Source organism: Ictidomys tridecemlineatus, chromosome 5 (genome assembly GCF_052094955.1).
Source record: "Ictidomys tridecemlineatus isolate mIctTri1 chromosome 5, mIctTri1.hap1, whole genome shotgun sequence".
Lineage (NCBI taxonomy): Eukaryota > Metazoa > Chordata > Mammalia > Rodentia > Sciuridae > Ictidomys > Ictidomys tridecemlineatus.
The window spans coordinates 114,459,709-114,485,510 of record NC_135481.1 but is presented as its reverse complement, the minus strand read 5'-3'; the positions used below and the strand labels follow the sequence as shown (position 1 = coordinate 114,485,510).

At 51.7% G+C, this 25,802-nt stretch overlaps 2 protein-coding genes and 1 long non-coding RNA gene across 6 annotated transcripts; 1 reads left to right on the top strand and 2 right to left on the bottom strand.

Annotated features, from left to right (window-relative positions):
- Positions 1-1,891: 1,891 nt before the first annotated feature.
- LOC144377935 (uncharacterized) lies at positions 1,892-5,285 on the bottom strand. The gene is made up of 2 exons (XR_013439249.1): positions 4,930-5,285; positions 1,892-2,496 (listed from the first exon to the last, which is right to left on the bottom strand). It is a non-coding gene; the product is annotated as an uncharacterized LOC144377935 (long non-coding RNA).
- Serpina12 (serpin family A member 12) lies at positions 3,129-24,581 on the top strand. Of its 4 annotated transcripts, none has more exons than XM_078050787.1 (6): positions 3,129-3,251; positions 7,804-7,941; positions 15,502-16,152; positions 17,927-18,197; positions 22,811-22,958; positions 24,361-24,581. In XM_078050787.1, the coding sequence occupies exons 1-6, from the start codon at positions 3,191-3,193 to the stop codon at positions 24,550-24,552; spliced, it is 1,461 nt and encodes a 486-aa protein (XP_077906913.1). In that variant the 5' UTR covers positions 3,129-3,190; the 3' UTR covers positions 24,553-24,581. The 4 variants fall into 4 exon arrangements, with proteins under 4 accessions (XP_077906913.1, XP_005341229.2, XP_040131406.1 ...); XM_005341172.3 differs by having other exon boundaries at positions 7,804-7,968; XM_040275472.2 differs by lacking the exons at positions 3,129-3,251; positions 7,804-7,941 and adding an exon at positions 8,914-10,144.
- Positions 18,472-22,438, bottom strand: LOC120886461 (uncharacterized). The gene is made up of 4 exons (XM_078048918.1): positions 22,423-22,438; positions 20,396-21,836; positions 19,964-20,147; positions 18,472-19,148 (listed from the first exon to the last, which is right to left on the bottom strand). The coding sequence occupies exons 1-2, from the start codon at positions 22,436-22,438 to the stop codon at positions 20,824-20,826; spliced, it is 1,029 nt and encodes a 342-aa protein (XP_077905044.1). The 3' UTR covers positions 18,472-19,148; positions 19,964-20,147; positions 20,396-20,823.
- Positions 24,582-25,802: the final 1,221 nt, after the last annotated feature.

Here is a 25,802-nt window from a genome sequence, read left to right as displayed (position 1 = left end):
CCCCGACCCCAATGAATGTGAATTCAAAACTTCACCATTTATTGTTGGTGAGACTGCAGGTTGGTGCAACCACTCTGGAAAGCAGTCTGGAGATTCCTCAGAGAACCTGGAACCGAACCACCATTTAACCCAGTTATCCCACTCCTCGGTCTATACTCACAGAACTTAAGATCAGCACACCACAGGGACACAGCCACATCAATGTTTACAGCAGCTCAATTCACAAATAGCTAAACTGTGGAACCAACCTAGGTGCCCTTCCACAGATGAATGGATAAAGAAAAGGTAGCATACAGACACAGTGGAATGTTATTCATCCATAAAGAAGAATGAAATCATGGCATTTACCAGTAAATGGAGGCACCTGGAGACTATTATGCTAAGTGAAATAGGCAGTCCCCACAAATCAAAGGCCAGTGTTCTCTCTCATATGCAGATAATGACCCACAACAGGCAGGAGGTGGTGAGGTGAGGGAGGGAGGAGTGGAGGTTTACCAGATTAGAGAGGGGGCAGTAGGGGGAAGGAGGGTTGGGAATGGGAAAGATAGTAGAATGAATCGGACATCACTTTCCTGTGTTCATATATGACTACATGACCAGTGTAACTCCATATCATGCACATCCACAAGAACTGGAAGTTACACTACATGTATGATATGTCAAAACACATTCTACTGCCATGTATAACTAAAAAGAACAGATAAATTTTTTTACAAAGTTAAAAGAAAAACCACTGCACCACTTGGGCATGGAGACCACCAACTACTACTTGGAGACCACCAACTGCTACCACCCAGGACTCCCCCTGCCCTGTACTTCCTGCCGCCCTCTAGACATCTATGTTGGTCAAGATCGAGTTCCTGGAAATAGGCCTTCGAGCTCAGAGAACATCTGGTCCCACCCGCAGACCCCGATCCTGGACGCTGGTATGGACTCAAATTGTGAGGACCCCACCCAAGTCCTAATGTCCAAATCAAGCCCTTGAGAGCTAGCTACCTGTAAGCCCCCACGGGGTCCCCAGCCACCCTGCCTGCCCATTGTGCCCCACCTGTGGAGCTCTGAACCTCATGCCACCTCCGCCATCGTGCCTGGCATGTGAGTCACAGAGGCCAAGGACTGGCTGAAGGTGCCCGCCTGGGGGTTCTGGCGTCCAGCTCTGCCCACACTCCTGCGGCACATGCCTGTCACCCGGGCCCGCGTGCTCCAGGCTGCCAGAGCCTGCAGGGCAGAGCCAGCTGGGGCCGGGAGCGGGGAGGTGTGGGGCGGTGATGTGGCCCCATCTGTGGAGACACTCTGCTTTCCAGAGCTCCAGAGCCACTGCCCCAAACAACCCACTCCATCACCCGTGTCATCTCAGAGCAATAATTCAAATTATGTGTGAAGATAATAATAATGATGATGACAATAAAAACAAAATCAGCCGCAGTGGAGCACTGTGTCCCCAGCACAGCCCCAGGGCTTGATGGGGATGATGTCACCCAGCCGTGGGGCTGTGGGTGTGATCATCCCATTCTTGCAGGTGAGCAGGCTGAGCACAGAGACGGGACAGCCCTGCACCAGGCTACCCTTCTCAAGCCTCACCACCCTTCAGCAGCTAGGCCCCAGGGCCACCAGAAAAACATGTGGGCTGCTCCCTGAAGGGGGAGAATCATCCACGGACTTGAGGCACATCAGAAACTTGATGTGTGGCTGCAGTCCCCACCAGCCAGCTCACCCCGATCCCCGAAAACCTCACTGGAGGACGCGACTTCAATCCTACATCACAGATTTCCATCTGAGCAGCCATTGTTTTTTTTTTTTTTTTTTAAGAAAGTAAATGAAAGCCCTGGTCTAGCTGTTGGGGACCTTGCAAAATCCCCAAGTCACAGAGCAGCCTGTGCGTGAGCAGTGGTGGTTTACATTGTTCCTTTATTGTCACCAGTTCCATCACTCAGTTTACAAAGCATTTCCCCAGCCCTACAGGTGAGGAGATCAAGATCCCGGGAGACAAAGGAGGCTGGGAAGTAGCACGTCTGGTTTTCTGGTTCCAGATAGAATTCTCTGGTCTGCACCCCTCCATTTGTCTGCTCTGTAATCTTTCCCTCCGGGGCCTTTCCTCCTGCTTCAGATTCCTGGTATCTCCCATTGCTTTCCTGATATCAGTCATTTACATTTTAGCAAGAATAATTTTCAGTCCGTATATTCTTTCTCCAAAGCGCTCATCCTTGTTTAGTCCCGGGTCACAGAGGCAGGCCTCTCTGAAAGGGCCGTCTTGTATCAGTGGGCTTTGGCACTTAGAGAAGAACTTTGCAATCAATGTGACCCACTTAGCTGCGCTGCCTGCTTCCTCGCATCCTGGATAGTCTTGGAAACAGGGACGGGTGAAGGGAAGCTCCCCTCCTACCTGCAGGGTGAGCTGTCTGGTGACTGCATCCCGAGTGCCCTGGGTGCCGCTCCTCACTCTGGTGCTACTGGCTGGTGGCTGGTCTTGAGCTGTCTGAGAGTGCATGGAGCATCCTGGGGAACAGACACATCCGTCTGCATGTTTTTCACCCTTCTCTCCAGGCTGCTTGGCTTCCCAGCCTGAGATGGGCCCTTCCCTTTGTCTGAGGCCCTTCTGTTTTCCTGAAAACTCAGAAATGAACACACACGGACTACGTACAGGAGGGGGACATACAGTTCCATACAGCTCACTGCCCGCATCGTCATGACTGCCACTATTAATCACTCACCAATATATCACTATTACGAGGAGGATTATTACTAATTATTTTTAAGTTGCTTCCTTTGGATCAGTCTTTGTGCTTGACAGCATGGTTAACACCTGGGAAAGGGGACGACATGCGCACCTCAGTGATCCCATCAGACAGAGGGGAACAGTGGGGCACAGAGAGGTGACGTCACCTGGGTGGGGTGGCTCAGCAGATGCACTGATGTAGCAGTAAGCCTGCTGAGACGGTGGGCCTGCCTCCCCGCACAGTCCCTGTCACAGTGTCCCTCTGAGGGGGCTGCCTGGGCCAGCCAGGTTGGAGGGCCTTGCTGAACTCTGTGTGTCCTTGCAACGGGGTCTGTAGTGAGCCCTGCCCCTCCCTGTCCAGTCCTCTCCCCCGCCTCGTCTCTGACCTGCTCCTCTTCTCCCCTCTCTGGCCCTGGGCCAGTGTGATAGGAGAGTTTGCCAAGAAGTGAGGGACGTGGCCAGGAACGCCATGGAATGTCTGCTCCTCCGTCTGTGACACCAGAGGGCTCCACCTTGCTGCTGGCCCAGTTTCCAGGCAGGTGGAATATGCATGTGGCATTTGGCAGGGGGCCCGCCGAGGCTCGGGAGGGGGACTGGAGGGAACCAGCCTGGGTTCGCTCAGGGTCTTAGAGAGGGAGGACACGGAAGGCTGACCCTGCCCATAAACTTCCTGTAGCTTCTGCGGCTTTGCCAAGGCCGCCTCTCCAGCGTGCTGGGCTGCTGGAACCGAGCAGGGAACTCAGCCTTCCCTTCAGACAGACTGCCCTGGCCTGCTCCAGGAAGTCCTCCTTCCCTCCTGGGTCACGAGGAGCATCGCTCCCCAGGGACTTCTGGGCGTCCAACGGGGAACTGGTGCCCAGAACCAGGAGCAGTCTGTCCCTTCCTGGTCCATGAGCTCATGAGGGAGGGGACCTGGGGCTCTTTTTCTCTGCCCCACATGTGGCTGACATCTGGCATGTTCTAGACACTCGATCCGTGTTTCAACTCTAGTTTTGCCAACTTGGAAGGCAGCAGAAGAGGAGGAAGGGGAAGGCACGTGAGGGAGATGGGTGTGGTTCCCGGGCAGCCAAGTGGCTCAGAGATGGGGCCAGCCCTGCTCCCTGCCAAGCTTCATGAACCATCGGGACAGGGCCGAGCCCGCCCGAAGCTAGGTGATGGCTTTAGGTGGGCTTGTGGGGACAACCCCAGTTTTCCCTCTAACTTCTCCCAAGTTTTTTCCACTAGAGGTATCCACATTTAATTTTTTTACATTAAGATATTCTCAAGAGGATGTGCCTCCAGTGGATAGCCATGTGCTAGTCAACAGCCCACTCACTATCCCAGACTTCAGTTGTGCAATCTGCTTTGACTAAAAATTAGATCTGTGCACAGTGCCTGCACAGGTGTGTGTGTGTGTGTGTGTGTGTGTGTGTGTGTGTGTGTGTGTATGAGTTCGTGTATGTGTATGTGTGCACATGTAACCATGCACACTGCTAAAATCAAATTGATGGTCTTATCTCCAAACTGTAGATAAAGACTTTTTATTTTGCAATTTCAATTAATTAAATTTTTAATTTAAATTTCCTCCCATATTATTTTCCTGGAGTGTTCTATTCTTACATATTCTGTTATTCTTACATATTCTGTTATTATCCCAGAATCTAGCCCTGGCTAGAATGACATTTAGCCCAGACTTGGGTCTGTATTAGTTTAAGTGAAATTGATTGACAGCATGATTTCCAAAAGGTGGCCCCCTCAGAAAGCCACAGAGCCAATGCAACTTCCTGTTGCCCATTATGCAGGTGGATAAACTGAGAACTAGAGCAAAGAATGGTTTCCCCAGCCACCTGGTACATTACAGGTCTTCTGAATCCTAACCCAGGCCCCTGTGTGGGGACCTGTTGGATATTGGGGTTGGGGGCCAACTGCCTGCTCTCAGCCTGCTCCTGGGAGGAGGGGCTGGTGCCATGTGAACATCTGTGCCAGGCAGCTGGTATATCACAGCAGTGCCAGGGACTCACAGCTACTCCTCCCGTGCCCCCAGGAAGGAATGCGGGAGGTACAATTCCTCCCAAAGACATCACAGGGATCAGTCCACAGAATCGGGGTGGAATAGAGGGTGTCACCTGTTTCCTGAGCAGTGCACTTCATCCGACTCCAAGAGCTATACTGGGTGCCAAGCACTTGGGGTTCTGCAAACCAAGCCCCCTTCATAGGATTTACACAGCACCCACCTGTTTCTAGCACAGTGCCCATGCACTTGGGTGGGACGGGAGGAAAAAAGCAGGGCTGAGCCTTCCAAGGGTGAAGAAGTGAAGTCCAGGGTGTGGCCATCTGGGTGTGGAGCCCACAGGGCCTCTACTGAGCCAGTGGGGATGAGGGTGGAAGGAGAGTGCAGAGGCAGGATCAGCAGGTGTGGCAGAAGCCCACCCAGTTTGTGGAGGAGGCATGTGGGGCTGGGAGTCGAGGGGAACACAGCAGAACCCGGAGGCTGCAGGACTTGGGCACAAAGAGGACTGGGAGAAGGGAGCTCTGGGATCTGGGGAGATGAAGGAAGCAACCTGAGGAGAAAAGAGGTCTGTGGGGTCAGCCCAAGTTGAGAGAGAGGGTGGGGGGAGGGTTCTGTCTGTCTTAGGAGAGACAAACAAGGGCCCAGGAGATCACTCAGACAGACAGACAGCCTGTGTCCCTTCCATGCCTGGCCCAGGGCCTGGAGTGCCAATCTGGGCAGCAGTTGTGTGAGTCAGTGTCGACTGTCGAAATGCCATGGCCACAGCTTGCCTTATGGCCTTGGAGAGCCATGCTTGAACGTGCATTCCAGAGCCAGGAGACCTGCTTTCCGAGCCTAGGTCTGCTAATAATATGGTTGTCAGAACCTCAGTTTTCTCATATACAAAATGGATCTAGAAGCGCAGAATCAGAAGAAGAGTCACTGTGAAAAACACATAAAATCCATCAGTAAATGTATCTACTAACTATGTAGGAAAGTGCACTGCAACATGACTTCCAAAAGGAAGGAGAAAACAAGATAAAGGGAACGAAAAAGAAGAAGAAGAGGAGGAGGAGGAGGAGGTGGAGGAGGAGGAGGAGGAGGAAGAAGAAAATTGAAGTGTATTTCCCACACTCTTCCCCTTTGCTCTGAGAATGTGGAAGCATCAGTGTGTGTAAGCATTTGCATGACTGAGAACATTAGTGTTCTAAGGTGCTCCAGTTTCCCATGCATCTTGATCTTTTGCACACTGTAGAGTTTTAAGACATTCTATAAGAACAATATGTGCATGTTTTCTTTGATTTCTGGCTTGTGTGTTTGTATTTATGAAGTTCTTTCTCATTTAACATTATAAACAGATTTCCTCCAATTCTTTTAAATTTTATTTTTGGAGCCATTTGTTTCCCAAAACATTTATAATATTGTTCACCTTTTGAAAGGCTGGCTTGGATGTGAGTTCCTTTTTTTTAATATATAATTTTTTTTAGCTGTAGATGAGCGCAATACTTTTATTTTGTTTGTTTTATAATTTTATATGGTGCTGGGGATCGAACCACGTGCCTCACACATGCCAGGCAAGCGCTCTACCACTGAGCCACAACCCCAGCCCCGTGGGTTCCTTTTTGATTTTGCTTTTTCTGTTTACAAAATCTTCCTAAATTGTCATGATCTATTATTATATTTCTCTTCCTTTTTTTCTTATTAGCTTAGATTTTTGTTTGGAAAGGTTTTTATTATTTTTGTACTAAAATTTCTTGCAGGTCACCAGGATCTTGTTGGTAATGTTAATTTTCTCTTAAAATCAGTCACTTGTTCATTAGCATTATGTATCAGTTAAGCTCCCCAGTTGGAGCTTAATTCAACAAAGGAAGGGTATCCATGAACCCACAAACACAGTTTTAATTGGGATGGGCCCTGGGGTGTGAGGAATGGGTTAAAGGGCAGGCAACTGTGTTTGTGGTTCCTGCCAAGCAATTTTCCAAAGCATTTGTGCCGGGCCACGCCCCCACCTGCTGTACAAGAACAGGGCATGCTTGCTCCACCCCGCCCCGTCAGCCCTTTTAATTTCAGCTATTTTCCTAGGTGTGTCATGGTATCTTGTTGTGGTTTTATTTTGCATGTTCCTGATGACTGATGACTTCAAGCATCTTTTCACGGTCACTGGGATCCCTTCTTTTGTGAAGGAGCTATTCAAATCTTTGCCTATTTTTAACATTGTCTTTTTCTTATTGATCTAAAATCAGGCCTGAGTCCTTTATCACAAGGTGTAAGTACCATCCCCAGTCTCTGACTTACCTTTGACCTCTCTTAGGTGAGTTTCTTTTCTTTCCTTTCTTTTCCCCACTGGGGATTGAATCCAGGGGTGCTGTACCACTGAGCTACATGCCCAGTTCTTTTTATTTTTTAAATTTTGAGACAGGGTCTTGCTAAATTGCTGAGACTAACCTCAAACTTGCAATCCTCCTGCCTCAACCTCCCAAGTAGCTGGGATTATAAGTGTGTGCCTGGCTCTTGGGGGCACTCTGATGAACAAAGTTCTTAATAAAGTTCAACTGATACATTTTTTTATAGTTAGTACTTCTTTTGTGCTATTTAGGAAGTTTTTGCCCATACCAAGGTCAAGAAAATAGTCTACTATATTTTCTCCTAGAAATTGATTGTTTTGATAATCTTGGGGCTTTTGGTTTAAAAAAAAAAAGATGAATGTCATTGGTTTTGCATGGGCCAATCCAAGGCTGTTCAAGCTCAGGCTTGTACTTTCTTACATGGATTTCTACATAGAGAGTGAAAGGGTCACGGTGAGTTCCCCCCAGTGGACATCCAGGGGTTCCAGCACTATTCGTCGAGAGGACCAGCCTCTTTTTGCTGAGCTCCTCCTGGGTGGTCTGTCCTGGATTCTCAGCGTGTTCCCTGATCCATTCCCACCAGCACCTCAAGGTCTCCATCACCACGGCTCTCCAGCCAGTCTTGATACCTGAAGGGGGGAGAAGCTCAGTGCTTAAGATGTACTGGGTGGTTCCAGAAGCCTCTGTGGGACTTCCTTCCTTTAGAACAGAGATTCCCAGCTCTGATGTTCATCAGAATCCTCCAGAGAAGCTCATTAAAGCTCCCTCACCAGGTTTCAGTGGGCACCATTCTCTGGCTCCCTCCTGGTGGCGGTTCTCAGACGTGCTGGTCTGTGCAGCGAGGAGTTCTGCGGGTCAGAACCGAGGGCGAAAGCTCCCTCAGCAGAGCTGCCTCTACGAAGGCTTCCCAGGTGAGATCAGCGGTTTTCTTTTACCAGGTAAGGCTTATATCCCCGTTCTCCTGTGTTCCACCAGATCCAGGGTCTCGGAGCCAATCTGGGGCATACGAACATGTCCCTAGTTTACGCATAGGTTCGGTACCTGGGAGAAACGAGGAGGAAGGGTGAGACTGAAGATTCCTAGCTCTCCTCTCACCCCACACAAGGCAGTGATGTAAGAGAAACATCAGGCCCCTCCTGGGCCTCAGGCTAGTGTCTCTGATCCACAATTTATAGCAGAACCCCAGGCTGGACAGTCACCTGCACCCTCCTAGCCCCCACAGACACCAAGCCCACACCCATGGGTCTCTGATCTTCCCATCTACAGGTATTGGCCTCAATTCTAGGCCAAGGTCCCTGATGGGCACTGGGAGGGGGCTGGGCCTCCCAGGAGCATCTCTTCACCCCTCCCACCAACTCCCATCCTGCAAAGCTCCTCTCCCTGCCTGGGTGGGCAGCTCCTCACCAAGACTTAGCTCCTGTGTGGCCTGCAGTCCACCTGGGGCTGCCCTCTGCCTGCAGCCTACTGGCCTCTGAGCACTGTCTGGATTTAGCCATCGTCAGTGCCACCTGTGTCACCCAGTGGCATCCTTGCCTGGGACAGCCGCTGCATGCCTCCCGTAGGAGTTGTCCTGGAGCTGTGAGAGGGTTTGAGACAGGTTGGTGGGCGGGGACCACAGGACTCACACAGGCCTCACCCTGTCATTAGCAGGCAGGACTCTTCCTCCCAAGCCAAGAGTGCAGCCCAGATTCTGGGTCAGCATCCACCTGGCTGGCCCTTGTCCTCTACCTTGGCAGCCTCTGCCGCGATGGGACCACCTGCCCTGGCTTCAGCCCATCCTTCCACCTGGGGCCCATCTGCAGCCTGGGCACTGAGGTTGCTCAGCTAGTCTGGTCACATGTGACCCACCCACACTGTGACAGGAGAGTCTTGCCCCCTGAGTGAGGGAGGCTGGTGCTCAGGGGCCTCCAGTCTCTCTCAGATCCTGGGGGCTCTGGAGCCCCTCATGCCCACAACCTCTTTGGTCTGGGTCACAGGTTCTTCAGTTCAAAGCTGAACCAGGCATGGGCCTGAGCCAGGGCCACCTCCTTCCAAGAAGTCCTCACTGGATCACCTTTTCTATATGGCTTTTGGGGTGAGAGTTAAGTGTTGGCTAAAAGCATTCCAAAGAGAGGAAAACCACGCGTACACCTCTTCTGGGGCCTCGTGGTGCTGGGTCTTGTGACAGCTCCTGGAAAACATCACTAAACGGGACAGGAAAACCTGAGGGGTTTCTCTGCTCCCTGGAGTTCATTATGAAAACAGCTGAAAGTCGGCCCACGGAGGCACTGTGATTCCATCTCGGGATCAGTGGGCCTGGGAGGTTCCAGCACCGTCCACATGTGCCTCTGTAGGCGATACGACTAAACATAAGAATCTCATTCCATTTTAAATGCTTGAAAGTTAGCTCCATGTAGTACCTGCTCCGTAAGGACAAGTTGGAAAATGCAGAGAAGCCAGGGAAGGAAACAAAACCTAACTCTGGCCTCATCACTTCAGCACAACAAAAAACACAATAGGCAGAGACTTCCCGGATTTCTGGAATGATCACTAGCATTGACATGCACCTGGATTCCTGTGGCCCCTGATGGAAACCATGCCCCTAACCCTCTGTGGTCGCTCCTCAGTCTTCTTCCCAGAACGACTCCGGTCACACGTCATATTCCCTAAACGACAGAGCTGCAGTGACAGAGCTGAGAGTTCGAAGCCCAAGAGAAATCACACAAGCAGCAACAAGGGACGAGGGAGAAGGACCCCCAGGTGTCACTCTTCCCTGGATGACAAAGGTGATCTGGGGGTTGTAGAGTCATTGTCAGGACGACAGCCTGCTCCACTTGTAGAGTACTCCAGTCTCCAGGCCCAGACCGCGATTGGGAAACCGAGCCGTTGCAAAAGACATGAATGGACTCCTTCAGAAAGCCCCAGCCCAGTGGGCGGGGTCGCAGCCTCCTGTGCGAGCAGAAGCCCCCGGGGAAGTGGTGTGGCCGTTGCTCCTGGAACCCCATCGCCTGCCCACTCAGGCCAGCTAATTCTATTGGCCTGCACTTGATCTTTCCAGGAGGCCATGGAAGTATAAATAATAAAGCAAGAAGGGCAGATCCATTTGGCCGGCCCAGCAGATTCCTCCTGGAGGCTGTGAGTATGAAACCTTCCCTGTGGAAAGAGCCAGGGATTCCTGTGTCTTCCTCGGGAAGTTGGCTCAGATTGAGGGGATGGATCGTACTGTCCAAGGAGGGCGTCTTGAAGAAAATTCTAGAGGAGTTCTCACAGTTGGGGAACTGCCCTGGGGGAGTTTTGCAGGGCAGCCTCCATGGAGGCCCAGATTCACTCCCATGGGCTTCTAGGTCCAGCACTTTCCTAGAGGGACAGCCTTAGGGGTATGAGGACGGAGGTGGTCTGGAGAGGTGAGGTGGCCCTTCCAACTGGAGTCCACCTCTGACCTCTGGCTCTGGCCATGGTCAGCCTTGTACGTGAGCTGTCTGTGTACCTTCAGCTCTCCCAGGACACAGGCTGTATCCATCAACCCAGCAGATCGTGGAAAGTGAGGCCAAGCCGCCTGTTTAGAGCGTTTTTGAAGAATTGCCTCCACTAACTGGATTCCATGCTCACCTGGCGACGGCAACACGCTGTGACGCCAGTCTCTGTTCACGCTGGGCCTGGGCTGCCCCTTTATAGCACAAGTGGGCCTGCCGTTAATGGCCACTCAGATTTTTCAGCCCCTGTATTCCCTCATTCTAGAGTAGAGTCACTGCACGGGAGGAGGACCAGCCAAGCAGAGAGGTGGAAAGTTCTTGAGGGTTTGGAGGAGTCTGTGGGGCTGGTCTGGGCTTCCCTTCTCAGGTGTGAGAGCTCCCTGTTGGCTTATTCTACAGCATCTCTGTGGGCCATTCCTGGGGCATTGTCACAGGGTCCCAGTACCTGGCTCGGTGACAGCACATGAAGTATTCCTAAAAAGACAGAAATCCTCAGGGCAAATTAATAAGTGGGGAGGCTCCAACCTGTGTTTCCCAGGAAGGAATGTTAAGGATATGGCGATGGTCAGTAGAATTTTTCTATGGGGCCTCTCCCACTTCCCACAGAGGGAAAAGGAGGGACTTTAGCACTCCTTTTTCTAAACTTGCTTTGTAAAAAAAAAATTCTTTAATCTCTAAAATGTGTAGAACAATTTTTCTCTTAAAACAATTTCAATCTTTTAAAATGGGTAGCCCACAGACCCTACCTGGCATGTCTCTTCAGGTTCAGGGCTTTGGTTCAGTCTTATTTTGAGAGGCCAAGGCACACCTCTAGGAAAGTCCCTTCACTTCTTTGAGCCCCAGGGAGGACAAGGAGTGTACCCAAGTTCTACGCACTTTATCAGGGACTCCAGAAAGAGCCTGAGACAAGATGGGGGCTTGGGGTTCCTTCCTCGGTGTAGGAAGGAATGACTGATGTGTCCAAGGGAACATTCTGGTTGCCCGATGCTCGCTCTGTTGGGCTGAAGACTTTGGGGATGGGAACTTGTCTGAGCTTTCTATCTATTGTCCCATTGACTTGAGGAAGGATGTCACACAACTTTTCCTGGCCAGCCAGCTTCATCACAGAGGAGAGAGGTAGGAGACTAGACATTAGCAAGGGTGGGGGGAGGCAGGGGAGGCCTTTCCCCTGAAGTGAGGGGTCCCACCTCTGTGCAGGAGCAGAACTTCGCAGCCCATATGTCCCCTGGTGGCTCCCCAATCTCGTCTCCCCAACCTGCTGGTGGTAAATGAGGAAGCACTTTGTAAAAATCACAGATCTCACCAGTGAGCCCTCTGTAGCCACACCCAGGGATCCAGCCAATCTCAGATCAAAAATATTTGGGCCAAGTCTGAAATGTTCAGATTTTTTTTTTCCTTGCCTATTCCCTAATCGATAGAGTATGACAATTACTTATGTAATATGTCACATTAGGCATTATCAGTAATGTAGAGGTGATTTAAAGCACTTGGGAGGGTGCATGTAGGCTACGTGGAAAGACTGTGCTGTTTTATGGAAGGATTTAAACATCCAAGGATTTTGGCGTCCTTGGGGGATCCTGAGACTCACCCCCCATGGACACTGAGGGATGGATTATTAAGCCCACTGTCATACCTCATTTAGAGGGAAATTCCAATCAGGGCAGAGGGAGGTGGGGTGGTGCCCCCATCCCTCCTGTGGGGACCCCTTTCTGCAGGGTGGGGATTTGCAGCACCTGTGCTGCCAGAGCAGATGGTTTCTCACTTGGGTGGGGTCTGTCGTGTGGGTCAGTGAGACACTGTTTCATCTAGTCACAGGAGAAGGAAATTATTTGTCTAAATGAATAGGGAACGAGGGGCCAGAATAGTCAGGGAACGGACTTGCGTAGCCCTCTCTGCCCCTGGGTGTCCCACGGGGTTCCGTTTCTATCTGTTCTTTTTCCTCTTGATTTTATTTTATTTAGTTCAGGTGACAACCAAACACACACAGACACATTCCAAATTAAAACTCAACCAAGAATTGCTCAACGTAGGAGAGTAACCTATCAATTCATTGGGTAATAACCAGTTGCTCAGCTATTTTAATTGATGGAACAAAAAATTGAGCCTGCTCAGGCATCTGGCAAATGTGGGTCACTTTAGCATCTATGATGACATGGAAAGGCCCAAAGTGGGACTAGTGTGGGCTGGTGGGGAGCAAGGCCAGGCCCTTCACATTGGGGGGATGCTGGAAGGGATGGATGCCCAGAGACCGCTGGGATACAGGCTTGTAGAGGTAAGGGAAGCTGAGACCAGCCAGCAAGTGCACTGCGTTCCCTGGGGTACGGCAAACAGCTGAGCAGCAGCATCTAGTGGGAAGAGGCCAAACTCCACAGTATCCTCAAGTTAATAGGCAAAGATACTTACAGACACCCTAGAGGGTAAAGAGATTTGCCTGGTGCCCCAATATGTATGTGGGAGAAGAACAATGCCTGGACTTTAATTCTCGGATCAGTTCTCACTTCTGAAACTGTAGTAGGTACAACTTGGTGGGGGTCAGCAGTTCCACTGCACAGCCAGTAGCTCATGTCATGCCGAGCCTTTCTGCCCGCCCCGTCCTGCCTCACACTCCGAGCTCCTGCCTTGTTGCTGCCAGGCTTTGCCCCTCAGGTGGCTGGCAACCCTCCTGCCAGCTACTGAGTGACATGTCCAAGCTTCTCTACTCGTAGGCATTGGGAAACAGCACCCGGCATGGCTGGCAATCCACTGGGAATAACAGAAACTTCTATTTTTAATCCAGGCAGCCTTTGGAAAACACAGTTCAGCCCTGGGAACTCCTGAGATCGGCTCCTTTCCATTATCTATTTTCTTTTGTTTATCTGAAGCATAATTAAGGATTCTACCTTTTTCTCGCCTACAATCTATTTTCAGATCACCCATGGAGTCTGGGCTCATCACCAATTATTTTTAATTTTTACCAAAACATCGTCCTGGAGAGTGGAAGGTGCTTAGAGAACTCCTGGGCTCAGGAGATTCTTTCCAGAATGCCACAAACCCCCCAAGGATGTAAGGCCAGAGCATGGAGCCCCCACTTGATGGTTCTGGCATTGAAATATATACACATAATATTTGTCAAGATGCTTCTGGCTTCAGGACCTTGACCACATAACCTCACTGCCAGCGTGCAGGGAGGGTGGGCGCTGGCCCCAGTTTCTCTGCAAAGCCCTGCCATGAGCCCTCTTTGTGCTCTGGCTTGTTTTCCCTTACCCCTGGGGCTGTGTGGAGTCCCCTCCCTAGCTGCCAGTCTGCTACCCAGGACATCCAGGAACGACTCAGGGCAGCATTCCCAGCAAACCACCAAACAGTTCTACAGCTCACCCTCATTGGACCACTTGAGTCACATGCCCCTCCCTGAACTTGCCCTCATTGGATTAGGCCGATCTCCTGGACCAATCAGTAGCAGGATAAGGAGATTGCCCTCCACCAATCAGGTCCTGCCTTGGAGCTAAAAGTAGAGTTACCTGGGCAGCTTGAAGGAGGAGTTGATAGTGGTTAATGTCCCAGGAAATTATATATGACATGTCCTGCACCCTGGGGATTGCTCACAGTCACCAGCTGTCCAGAGTCCTGTCCCTAGGACTGAGTGGAGCTGGATGTTACAGGAGCTGCATCCTGGGTCTACTCCTTCTTTTTCTGGTCCTGATCCCTTTACTTCCTGCAGCCTCCTCCTAAGACAGCTGTCAGTCCCTGACATGCACCTGCTTCCAGGGAAACCAGTCTGAAGCAACCAGGGACAGCTTCCCTGCTGAGGAGCTCATCCTTTCCCCGGGGATTACAGACTCCTGGAGATGTCAGTTAGGGTGACACAGTAAGTGATGTAATAGAGGACCCAGCAAAGAGATCTGCCTTCGCTTTCCATGTAAATTAGTAAAAGCCAAATGAAAGCAGTGTACCCAACCAGAAAAATCAACAGACGTTGTAGAACATCAGGCTTTGGTGGCTCTCTGTCGCCTTAGGAGAGAGAGAGATGGAAGGAAAACATCCAACAAAATTCTTGTCCCCAGAAAGCTCACAGTGCCATTGGGAGGTGTCAGAGCTGAAAGGCTTTTGATGAGAGAGCACTCCTGCAGCCAGGAAGATGTGGCTTTTCCTCTCCATGCCACCACCCCTTCCCTTCCTTGGGAGGAGGTTTATTGGAGGCAGAGTTCTTTCTCCTGTAGAGGATGTCCATCACCTGGAGGTCACATGATCTTACACAAAAGAGCACCAATTCTGCAAATTAGTCACACTCCTTTGGTTATAAGGAAAAAAAATGTCCAACTCAAATCATTCAACCCTAAAATTGAAATCCATTGGCTCTCATAACTCAGAAAAAAATGAAGGTTGGTGGGTGGGCATCCAGTAAAGGTTGATCCAAGGACTCCAAAGATGTCATAATGAGCCACTGTCCATTTCTCTCTTTCCATCTCTCCCTGTCTTCTCTCCATGTAGAAGTCAGGACCACATTCAGTTTGGGGGGGAGGGGGGCTTTATCATTAAGCCAATCACCCCATAGTTAAGAGAACTTTGCATTCTCCAGGAAAGACCCCCGTTAATTTGATCTTGGTCACACTGATTTCTTAATCAGTGTGACATAAAGGATGAACTTTGATGGCATGTCCTGGGTCCCATGCCCACATGGTGGGGCATTCTTATGATGAGGTGGAGAGTAGATGTTCCTCAAAGGAATGGATTCACTGCTACCATAAGATGGGGAGGGAAGTGAACAAGAGCAATCACTCTTGAGGGGCCCAGGGCCAGGAAGACAAGGGACAGAGCAAGGGTGCAGTGCCAGGGAACACCCAGGTCTCTCACTTATAAAATGGAGATATGGGGAGGCTATAAATGTCATCCTGGATGTCAAAGCACTCAGCAGCCTCTACCTACAGCCCCTGTTAGTCACTGCGTCTCTTCTTCCACCTGGTCTTCTTCCACGTGGATACGGTGTGGGACAGTGGATCTCCTTTGATTTTCTCTGCTAACCTGAGATCTGCTACTCAACAGGACAATCCCCAAGGACAATGAACCTCCCACTGGGCCTGGCCCTGTTTCTGGCTGGCCTCCTCGCCACAGAAGGGCTTCTCTCGCCCAATGTCTCTCGACTTAGCTATGGAGACCTGAGCCAAGCCCAAGGGTCGAAAGCAAAGAGGATCGCCCATGAGCTGGCAAAGCGCAACATGGAGTTTGGCTTCAAGCTGCTCAAGAAGCTGGCCTCCAGAGGCTCCAGGCAGAACATCTTCTTCTCCCCACTGAGCATCTCCACTGCCTTCTCCATGCTGTCCCTGGGCGCCCAGGACTCCACCCTGGAAGAGATTAAGCAGGGTTTCAGCTTCAGGGAGATGCCCGCCAGAGACCTTCACCAGGGGTTCTATTACCTCATCCGCAAGCTGAACCAGGAGAAGCAGGGCACCAAGCTGGCGGTCGGAAACGTTCTGTTCCTGGATCAGAAGCTGAAGCTACAACGGAACTTCCTGAGAGAGACCAAGACTATGTATGAAGCAGAAACCGTGCCCACCAACTTCCAGGACTTGGAATATACTCAGAAGCAGATCAACAGCTATGTCAGTCAGAAAACCCAGGGGTTAATCAACAACCTGATCAGGAGTATAGACCCTGGCACTGTGATGATTCTGGCAAACTTCATTTACTTTCAAGGTAAGGTTTGAGACATGCTGGCGTGAAGAGGAGAGGATGACCAACAGGCATGGATTAAAAACCTGGGTTGGCCTCTTGCTTGCTCTCGACCTTGAATTTCTACGTAATGAATCTCTCACTTCATAGAATGAGGATATTGATAGATACCATATAAGGCTTTTTAAAGATGTAGTTGGATAAGTTTCAGTGGTATAGTGAATACCGAGTGGATGCTGGTCATCATAAACACTGTAGTCACTTTCTTTGTCTTTAAACTGAACACCGTTTACATATAACCCATCTGGTTGTGTTTGGGAATTGAGGTGAAAATATTTGTGAAAAGTGCTTCATGAAGTCTAAATTGTTCTCTATATGTCCATTTTCATTATCACTGATTATCCTAACATGACACTAGTTGATGTGGTTGGAGTGACATTCTCATCTTCATTTCTTAGATGAGGAAAAAAAATGAAAATCGGGGACAGATTAATTACTTATCCATGTTTCAAAGGCAGTCAGTGACAGTCAGGATTGGAACCCGTCTCTCTTGGCCTTGGGTGGGTATTTTTCCACTACACCAAGTTGACGCCCAGGATGGTGATTGTGTTTTGGTGGTGGTGATGATGAGTTTGGGGGTTGCCTTATTCTCCTCATCAGATTGCCTGACTTCCCTGTGTCTAAGAGAAAACCTGAAATAGACCTTCGTTCCCCCCTCTGCACACGGCCACTCACATACCATGTGCACACGCAGAGGTTGGCCAAAATAGGTGAAAATCACAGAGGCCAACACCCCTCAGTTTAGACAAGATCTCTACGGGGCTGTCAATACCATGGTTCACTTCTCCCAAATTTCACAAGGAAATTGATGGTGACTGAGCGGGGTTGGGGGGGGGGGAATCCAAAATCACAGTCTGTCTAAGCCAGAGGGAAAGAAAAATGAATTTGGGATTTCTCAAAGGGCTTACATCCCCTACATCACCTCAGGAACAACAGTGACACCAATAATGCTGACGGTGACCACCATCCACTCAAAGATCACTATATCCACTTATTGAGCTTGGCTGCTTTATCCCACCAGGTCTCCAAGTGAACCTATGAGGTATCGGTCAATATCCTTATTCTTCAAATTAAGGACACCGAAGCCCAGGGAGACTGAGACACTCATCAAGGTTATGCTTTTAGAGCAGCGAGGCCAGGATTTGGACCCAGGGGTTGGCTCCCAGGGACCTATTCTGAGATCTGTGAGGGTAGCAGGCTAGAAAAGACACAGATCTGCATTTACGTGTGAGGGGGTCAAAGCATCCTCAGGATCAAAAAAGAGAGATCGAACACCCAGAATTGAGCGTTCATTCCTCTCCAGCAAGCTCCCGAGGGCAGCGTGTCCCCTTAGTTTTCTTGGCCCCAGGTGAGAGTGGCTTTGTCAGGGATGACTTGAAATAGAGCCAGGCATCTTCATTCAAGTCACACCCAGAGAGCCCCACTAATTGCAATCCAGTCCCCCCGCCCGACTGGGACATGATCTCCAGGCTTTCTCAGCTCAGGGCAGTCTACTGCTCTCCTCACCTCCTCATCCCTAATCCTCATTTCTTTGAGAACATGCCACTGGACCTGAGTCCATCTCACGGGAAGTATCCGGGGCACAGGAAGAGGGCAGCCTCCCGGAGTTCTTCCCTGGTGCCCTGGAATACCCAGACCTCTTTCCCTGAATCTGCGTGGACAGAGGCTGGTGATTATTTGGATCTGGTCACCTCTTTTCTCTCTGGACACTCATCTCACTTTGCCTTTCAATCCTAAGCCAGGTGGCAACATAGATTTGATCCAAAAGAAACTAGAGAGGAAAATTTCTTTGTGGACAAAAGCAAAACAGTGAAGGTGCCCATGATGTTCCACGGAGGCATGTATGACGTGGGCTATGACGACCAGCTGTCCTGCACGCTCCTGGAGATCCCCTACAGTGGGAACATCACGGCCACCTTCGTTCTTCCCGAGGAGGGCAAAATGAAGCAATTGGAGGAGGGCTTGCAGGCGAACATTTTTGGCAGATGGAAAAGATTAATGTCAAAAAGGTAAAGAGGGAGCCTGGTGTAAGGAGTGTCTTGCTTCTCCCCCGCCCCCACCACTCTTTATTTCTTTCATCCCGAATTTATTAAGCTCTTATCACATGGCCAAGCCTTCTTCTGGGCTCTGAGAAGCTTCTGTTAGGGTAGGAGGTAGACGGGAGAAGTGTAAGAACACAGAAACACTTGACCCTGGAGAGGCAGTAAAACTGTGAGAGTGTGGTAGAGGTCAGGGAGGGCTTTCCAGGGGAGGTGGAATTTGAGACAAGACTTTAAGGCTGTGTGAAAGGCAGAGAAGCAATGGATGTCTTTACTGAGCATCTGCTATGACGATTATGGGACCTGGGCACCAGGAGGAGGCACCAAGAGAGAAAGAGACGATGCTAGGGTGGACTGGGCATCCATGGGGGAAGGCAACCCTTAAGGAACTTCAGAACACAGATCCGCTATCTAGTTACCTGAAAGCTCCTGACAGGGAAACTCTGGTTCCAGATGCTTCTGATCATGCCAGTATTGGGGGAAGTGGAGCTGAGTGGCAGGTCACCCCAGGAGGGCTCTGCCAGCCCTGCCTCTCCTCCCTGCTGTGGGAGCTGAATTAAAAATAGGGGTTTGGGTGAGGCCTGGGTTCTCTTCTGTGATTTGGCCTTAGTAGTGCCAGCCTTGCAGGACCTTCGAAGAGGCCTTGTGCCAATGTGACTTCTTTCCCCCTCCTTCTGATTGGTTGAAGAAGGAGGGCTCTAAAACTCTCAGCAGATCCTTGGAACCCCAGGCTTATTGAGTGACAGGTGTCCTGCAGTGTAGTCTCCATCCTCAGGGGGAACCCCACATGGCAGCTCACCCCCTGACGTGAAATGCAGGCGTCTGTTAACACGGGGTGCCCCAAAGGGATGGGCAGCTTCCAGCCTGTGGTCCACAAAGTTGTAGAGTTCACAGGGGTGTCTTGGGTGCCTTTCTAGGTGCCTGAGAGGTACGGAAAGTGAAAGGAGGTGAGAAATGGGAAGAATGTCAGGCCCTTGGCCCTCAGTTCACCCGTACTTTCTGGCTCTGTGACAGGGACTGCAGTCCCATTGCCATCGGTGCTGAAAGCACAGTGGTTGGGTCCACTACCATTTTTCTGGTGCCCCAGAGCATCTCCAAGTTATTTGTGACAATTTTTCACAGGGCTGCCATTCTGGTGCTAGCCCTGGGGACTGCAAGTTCCCTCTCCCTGGCCCTCTGCAGCTTGTGTACTGTGACCATTGAGCCACCCCTAACTGCACACAGAAGCTCCTGAATACTGCTGCCATGTCTCTGCCTTCAGGATGAGGCCCACAGCCCTCCCTTTGTTTCCTGCCCAGGTGTGGGAAAGATGTTTTGAGATTTCCTGCAGGTTGGCTCCAGCCTTCCCAGAGGCCTGGGGACAAGGGAAACAAAGCTCCTCACAGGACAGGAATAACTTAAATAGCATCTCATGAAGTCCATGTGCATCTTGCCCTCAGGGTCTCTTCCAGGGCCCCGCTCCCTGTCCTAGGACCTGGTCTGCCTCCCCTACCCCATGAGACTGTTCCCAGGATCCCCATGACTTGAGATGGGACCTCCCTGGCAGAAGGCCATGAGAGGAGGATCCCTTTCACCAGATACATCCTGCCTCCTAAGCTCTGTGGCCTGGAATGACCAGTGGCAGTAATGCCCCCTCCTCCATAGGAAACCCCAGAGCTTCTTACTGGCTAGGGGACTTGCCTGAGGTCCTCAGGGGGTATTGCATGTCATCAGAACCCGACAGGCAGTGTTCCTACCTTCTGAACTCTTTCAGTCTGGCTGTCAGGTTGTTGGGTTGTCTTCAAGTGCAGGCAGGACCAGCCCAGACCTCTGGTGGTCCCCTACGGGAGCAGAGAGCAGGTGGGCTATTCCAGTGAGTTTTGTCTGTAGTCTCCTCCAGACTGGACAGCCTAAGAGAGGCCAAAGGGGGGGGGAAACACCCTTTCCCCAAAAGAGAAGTAACCACATCAACAGATGCACAACTAAAATACATCCACAAATTATAGGTTGGAGTTTAGCCTACAAACCCTGCTGCTCTGACTCCCCAGAGCAAAAACTCAGTTTTTGTTCTCCTAGGGGAAACAAAGCTTCAACTTCAGTAGGCACAGAGCTGATGGGGCTTTGAATTTGCCCTTTTTACTGCTAATAAAATTTGAGAGTCCCATCCCAGACTAAAAATCTCATCTCACCTTCCAGCACTGGTCCAAGTTTTCTGGCTTCACTTGGAAGTCACTAAAGCTGATCTCCCCACTAGCACCTGGGATCCCATGTCCTCTGACTGCTCAGTGATGTCGCCCTGGAAATTCTCTCCTTGCTTCTCTGCACCAGTCAACGCTTCTGATCCCTACTTAGTTATCTCCATCAGAGATCCAGATGCCATTAGTTTTTGGATTGGGGCCCAGGGATGGCTCTCAGCTCACAGAGTGGCTTCTGTGCAGGAAACACAGAGCAGGTGTGAGGCGGGCCTATCACTCTGGCGCTGGCCTGCAGGGAGTCCCAAAGGCTGTTGTTTCCCTGTTAGGTATCACTCCACTCTGATCTCCCCTCTGCAGATAAAGCCTGAAGCTTTGCCTCTAGTCCCCATCTCCTATCCTTTCATCCTCAGGGCTCCTTCCCATCATGACCCAGGGTGCCCATGTTGGGGGGTCCAGGGCCAGTTTAGGGCTCCTCCTTCTCCACTTGCTAGAAACGCCAGCCTCCTGCTGGGGCCTGCTTTACCTGGCAGCACTACCTCTGTCTCCCCGTGGGCTCCTCCCACAGCACCAGCTCTGTCTCCCCGTGGGCTCCTCCCACAGCACCAGCTCTGTCTCCCGTGAGCTCCTCCCGCAGCTCCAGCTCTGTCTCCCCGTGGGCTCCTCCCGCAGCACCAGCTCTGTCTCCCCGTGGGCTCCTCCCGCAGCTCCAGCTCTGTCTCCCCGTGGGCTCCTCCCGCAGCACCAGCTCTGTCTCCCCGTGGGCTCCTCCCGCAGCACCAGCTCTGTCTCCCCGTGGGCTCCTCCCGCAGCACCAGCTCTGTCTCCCCGTGGGCTCCTCCCACAGCACTACCTCTGTCTCCTGTGAGCTCCTCCCGCAGCACCAGCTCTGTCTCCCCGTGGGCTCCTCCCACAGCACCAGCTCTGTCTCCCCGTGGGCTCCTCCCACAGCACCAGCTCTGTCTCCCGTGGGCTCCTCCCACAGCACCAGCTCTGTCTCCCGTGGGCTCCTCCCACAGCACTACCTCTGTCTCCCGTGAGCTCCTCCCACAGCACCAGCTCTGTCTCCCGTGGGCTCCTCCCACAGCACCAGCTCTGTCTCCCGTGGGCTCCTCCCACAGCACCAGCTCTGTCTCCCCGTGAGCTCCTCCCACAGCACCAGCTCTGTCTCCCGTGGGCTCCTCCCGCAGCACCAGCTCTGTCTCCCGTGGGCTCCTCCCGCAGCACCAGCTCTGTCTCCCGTGAGCTCCTCCCACAGCACCAGCTCTGTCTCCCGTGGGCTCCTCCCACAGCACCAGCTCTGTCTCCCGTGGGCTCCTCCCACAGCACCAGCTCTGTCTGCCCGTGGGCTCCTCCTCCTCTCCTGTGCTGGGCTCAGGGCCAAGGGCTCTGGCCTCCGCCCGGATCCTGTTGGGATTCCCCCTCAGCGTGCAGCGCCCTGGGCTTCAGCACCATCCCCCACCCCTAGGCCCAGGCTGCCAGATCTCTCACCTGAATCCAGGCTCCTGACTCTGCCTGTTTCCCCAGCATCCCCCCACTTTCTGGGGAGTCTAATAGGATCTTAGCCTGCCCTGTCTAGACTGCCATCCTGCCATCCTGCGCTGCGGGGCCTTCCCAGGACCACCCGCTCAATTTAAAACCCGGGAGTCGTCCTCCATCTATGGCTCCTCTGAGCCCTTCCATCAGCCTGTCAGGAATCTCGGCTGGCCCTGCTGTACAGTGACTCTGGAACCTGGCCTCTTGCCTCCACCACTGTGACCCCAACACCTGACTGCCGTGGAGGGTGTCACCCTGCATCACCTCCTCACTCACCCCCACCCCAATACCACGAGGGTGCTCTTAATGGAGTGGACGGAGGGTCCCCTCTAAACCCTGAAGGGACCGTGTCACTCCTACAGTGGAGACTCTACTGGGTTTCCAGTTTCCCTTCAGGGAAAAGGCCCATTCACCTGGGTCCCTGTCTCCTTCAAGATTTGCCCAGCGTCCCTGAAATTTGGTTTATATTTCATTTTTTCCTGTAGCACTTGCCGCCTCCCGCATTTGCGAATATGCCCACAGTGCTTTTCACTGTGTCCATTCCATGATCTGTCCCCCTGCTGGAACACGGGTCAGGGGCAGGGATCTTTGCCTGTTGTGTTCACAGGTTCATCTCAAGCACCTAGAACAGCATCTGGTATTCAGCAGGCACTTAATAAGTATTTGCTGAATGAATGAATGAGTGGAAAGGTAGACTTGGGAGTCGTCTGGCCGGCTCTTGGTATTCCAGGTCCTAGGACTGAATGAGATTCCAGGGGGAGGGACAGAGGGCAGGCAGAGAAGAAGAGAGGACCTGGTCCTGGGTGCCATGACTGTCATCTTTCTTTTTGCCCAAGTAGGACGTTTCTGCTCACGCCTGTCATTTTAACTCCCCAGGGTTGTCAATGTGTTCGTGCCCAGGCTCCACATCTCTGGTACCTATAACTTGAAGAACACTCTCTCCCAACTGGGCATCAGTAAAATCTTTGAGGAGAATGGTGACCTCACCCGAATCTCCCCCTACCGCAGCCTCAAAGTGAGCGAGGTAAGGCTGCCCTGCCGCTGCCCTCCAGCAGAGGGCGCGCCAACTGCCTGGCAGAGACACCGCACAGGGGCCAGGCCAGGGAGGAAGCAGCCGTGCCACTTGCCACACAGGCGGGGCTGGAGTCTGGCTCTCCCCCGACCAGCTCTGTGGTCCAGGGAAGACCCTAAGGCCTCCTCAAGCCTTTGATTCCAGTGTTTAGCACTGGAACTGCCACTCTCTTAGTGCTATGTTGAAAGCTGATTCAATGCAACAAACTGATCAGGTCCCGGAACATTTATCAGGCCTAGAGCACGGGGCAGGTGGGGCACCAGATTTAGCAGGGACAATAGGAGACACTCAGTCAAATTCGATATTCAGATACACAATGGGTTTTTTTTAAGCATAAAAATTATTGCACGAGACATATTTTTGGTTAAATGTATTCATAACTTATCTTGAATTCAAATTTGACTGAATGCCCTGTGTATTGTCCAGCAGACCTACTTTGGAGTGAAAAGAGCATGGCAAGGGGAAGGATTTCAGAGTCCGAGTAGAGTGTGGGGGATGGTCCATGGGAGGGAGGGGCGTGGCCAAAGGCAGCAGGTGAGGGCTGGTACCCGTGGGTGAAGGGAGGCTCCAGCCACTCCAGGAGCAATATGGGTGACCAAGCTGAGCCAACTGTTTGGAATCCGAAGACAGATTCAGCTTTATCTTCCAGCTAGCAAGAAGAAAGAAACACGTAGCCGATAGAATTTTCTAGCTGTTGAGTTTTTCTACTTTAGTTTGGAGAGTTCCCAAATGTTGAAGGCCGCCAGCTTCCCCTTCCCACGGCCTTCACTGAGTTCCACGGCTCCTTTCTCTCCTCTAGTGAGGTATCCGGGCACCCCTGACGCTAGCAGAGGACACTGGCCAGTTTCCTGCAAGGAAAATTGTTGGAATTTTGTAGACAAGAAAGAAATTTGTCGGTGTCTCACAAGGGACCCTCCATTCTCCAGAACCCGTCACCTGGTCACAAATGCTGAGGCCACTGGGGTGGATCTGGGGCCTGAGACATCTCTAGAGGCTAATCTGGAATCTGGCTCCCTCTCAACCATCCATCAGGTTGAGCTAAGACTCCATAGACCCTTTCTGCCACCATCATGATTGAAGGTCCCCTGAAATTTATGGGAAGGGTAATTAGCCCCCTGTCTCCCTGTTATCACTGACCCCCCCCCCACACACACACACATATACACCATCTTCAGGCTGCATCTGTTTGTCAAATATCATTCCACAATGACAGCAGAAAAGCCGGGAACCTTGGCACATTACAGCTGTGCCGAGTAACTTTGCCTAAGTTGTCTCCCTCTCTGGTCTCTTGCTTCTGCCCATCATGGCCTCTGAGTGTCTTGGCAGGCACTGACCTCACTCTTGATTCCCACAGGCTGTGCACAAGGCTGAGCTGAAGATGGACGAGAAGGGGACAGAAGGGGCCGCAGGCTCTGGAGCGCAGACACTGCCCATGGAGACTCCACAAAATGTCAAGTTGAACAAACCCTTCCTGATGATGGTCTATGAGAAACTCACACCTTCCATGATCTTCTTGGCAAAGATTGTTAACCCTTCTGGTAAATAAAGGGTCGTCCTGCTGCCTGCAGCACTCAACCATGGCCTGAGGCTGAACCTCCTTGGGCTGGAGGCCCCAGGCACATTCTAACCCAGTCCCTATGGTCACTAGCTCCCAAGGGTGCCCAGTGAGCACCACCGTGAGCTTTCGGGACTCCTGTGCTCCATCACCTCCTGGGGATCCCTCCTCGCCCTCTCAGACTTGGGGACCATGCACCACACTGCACCCACTTGCCAGTGTCCCCTCCCTGGCAGGCAAAGGGCCTTTGTTTTTCAATCAACAAACGCTCCTCCCTAGGCCAAGTCTGTGGGTTGAGGTGGGTATTTGGGGGAAGGTGTGAGCCACAGCAAGTGCCTAGGGTTGGCATGAGAGTGACCCGAGTTCACGTCCTGGATAAGTTGTCTTTGTGAAAGCCACACCCCCTCTGAGCTTCTCTTTCCCTTTCTGAGAGGAGGATCATGACCTTCCCCCATGGGGCTCTAAGAAGGACAGCACCCTGTGTCAGTTCCCCTTGGAGAGTCGTGAATACGAGTCTTTGTTATATCTACTGCATGACTGTACATCCAGAGCAGTCACGGGGGGCCAGGGTTCTAGGTGGACAGCAAAACGTGGGAGTGGCCCAGCTCTTGGGCAGCATGAGGAGAGTGACCGCGGTAGCAGCCAGGACTCAGAGCAGCTTTGTCTATTTCCGGTGTTCCAGTGTGTGCATGTGCTGGAAGGGGTGGAGCCCACCCTAACAGAGCAGCTCCTCCCAGAGATTGTTCCAGCACCTGTGGAGCCAGAAAGCAGCTCTGTCCTGGGCACCCACGGGCCCTGGAGCCCAGGCCGGGACTCTATATGAGCTCTTCACGCCGTCACATTTCCCCTGACCCAGCCAAGGGTGGATGTGGAAAGACACTAGAGGGCCACAGAAACCATCAGGGGTCATCTCAGGCATGTAACTGGGGACACAGTACTACCAGGAAAGTAATTTAGTGACCAGTGGCCTTGGTAAGTTACTTAACTGCTCTGAGCCTCAGTTTCTTCATTTGTTGGAAGAGAACACAGGATAGGGACCTCCCAAGGCTGAGGAGCTCTGAGAATCGTGTGAGACTGCATTGAGAGTTCCTGGCACCCAGTTGTTCAGGGGAGAGCAGTCGTAGTCTCCAGCCAAACCTTCCTTGAGCCCCTAAGGTGACCCACTGTTTTCTAAAAGCTACCCTGAAGACATTTGCATCTGCCCAATCCATGGGAGTCCCCTCCTCCTGCCTTACAAGCTC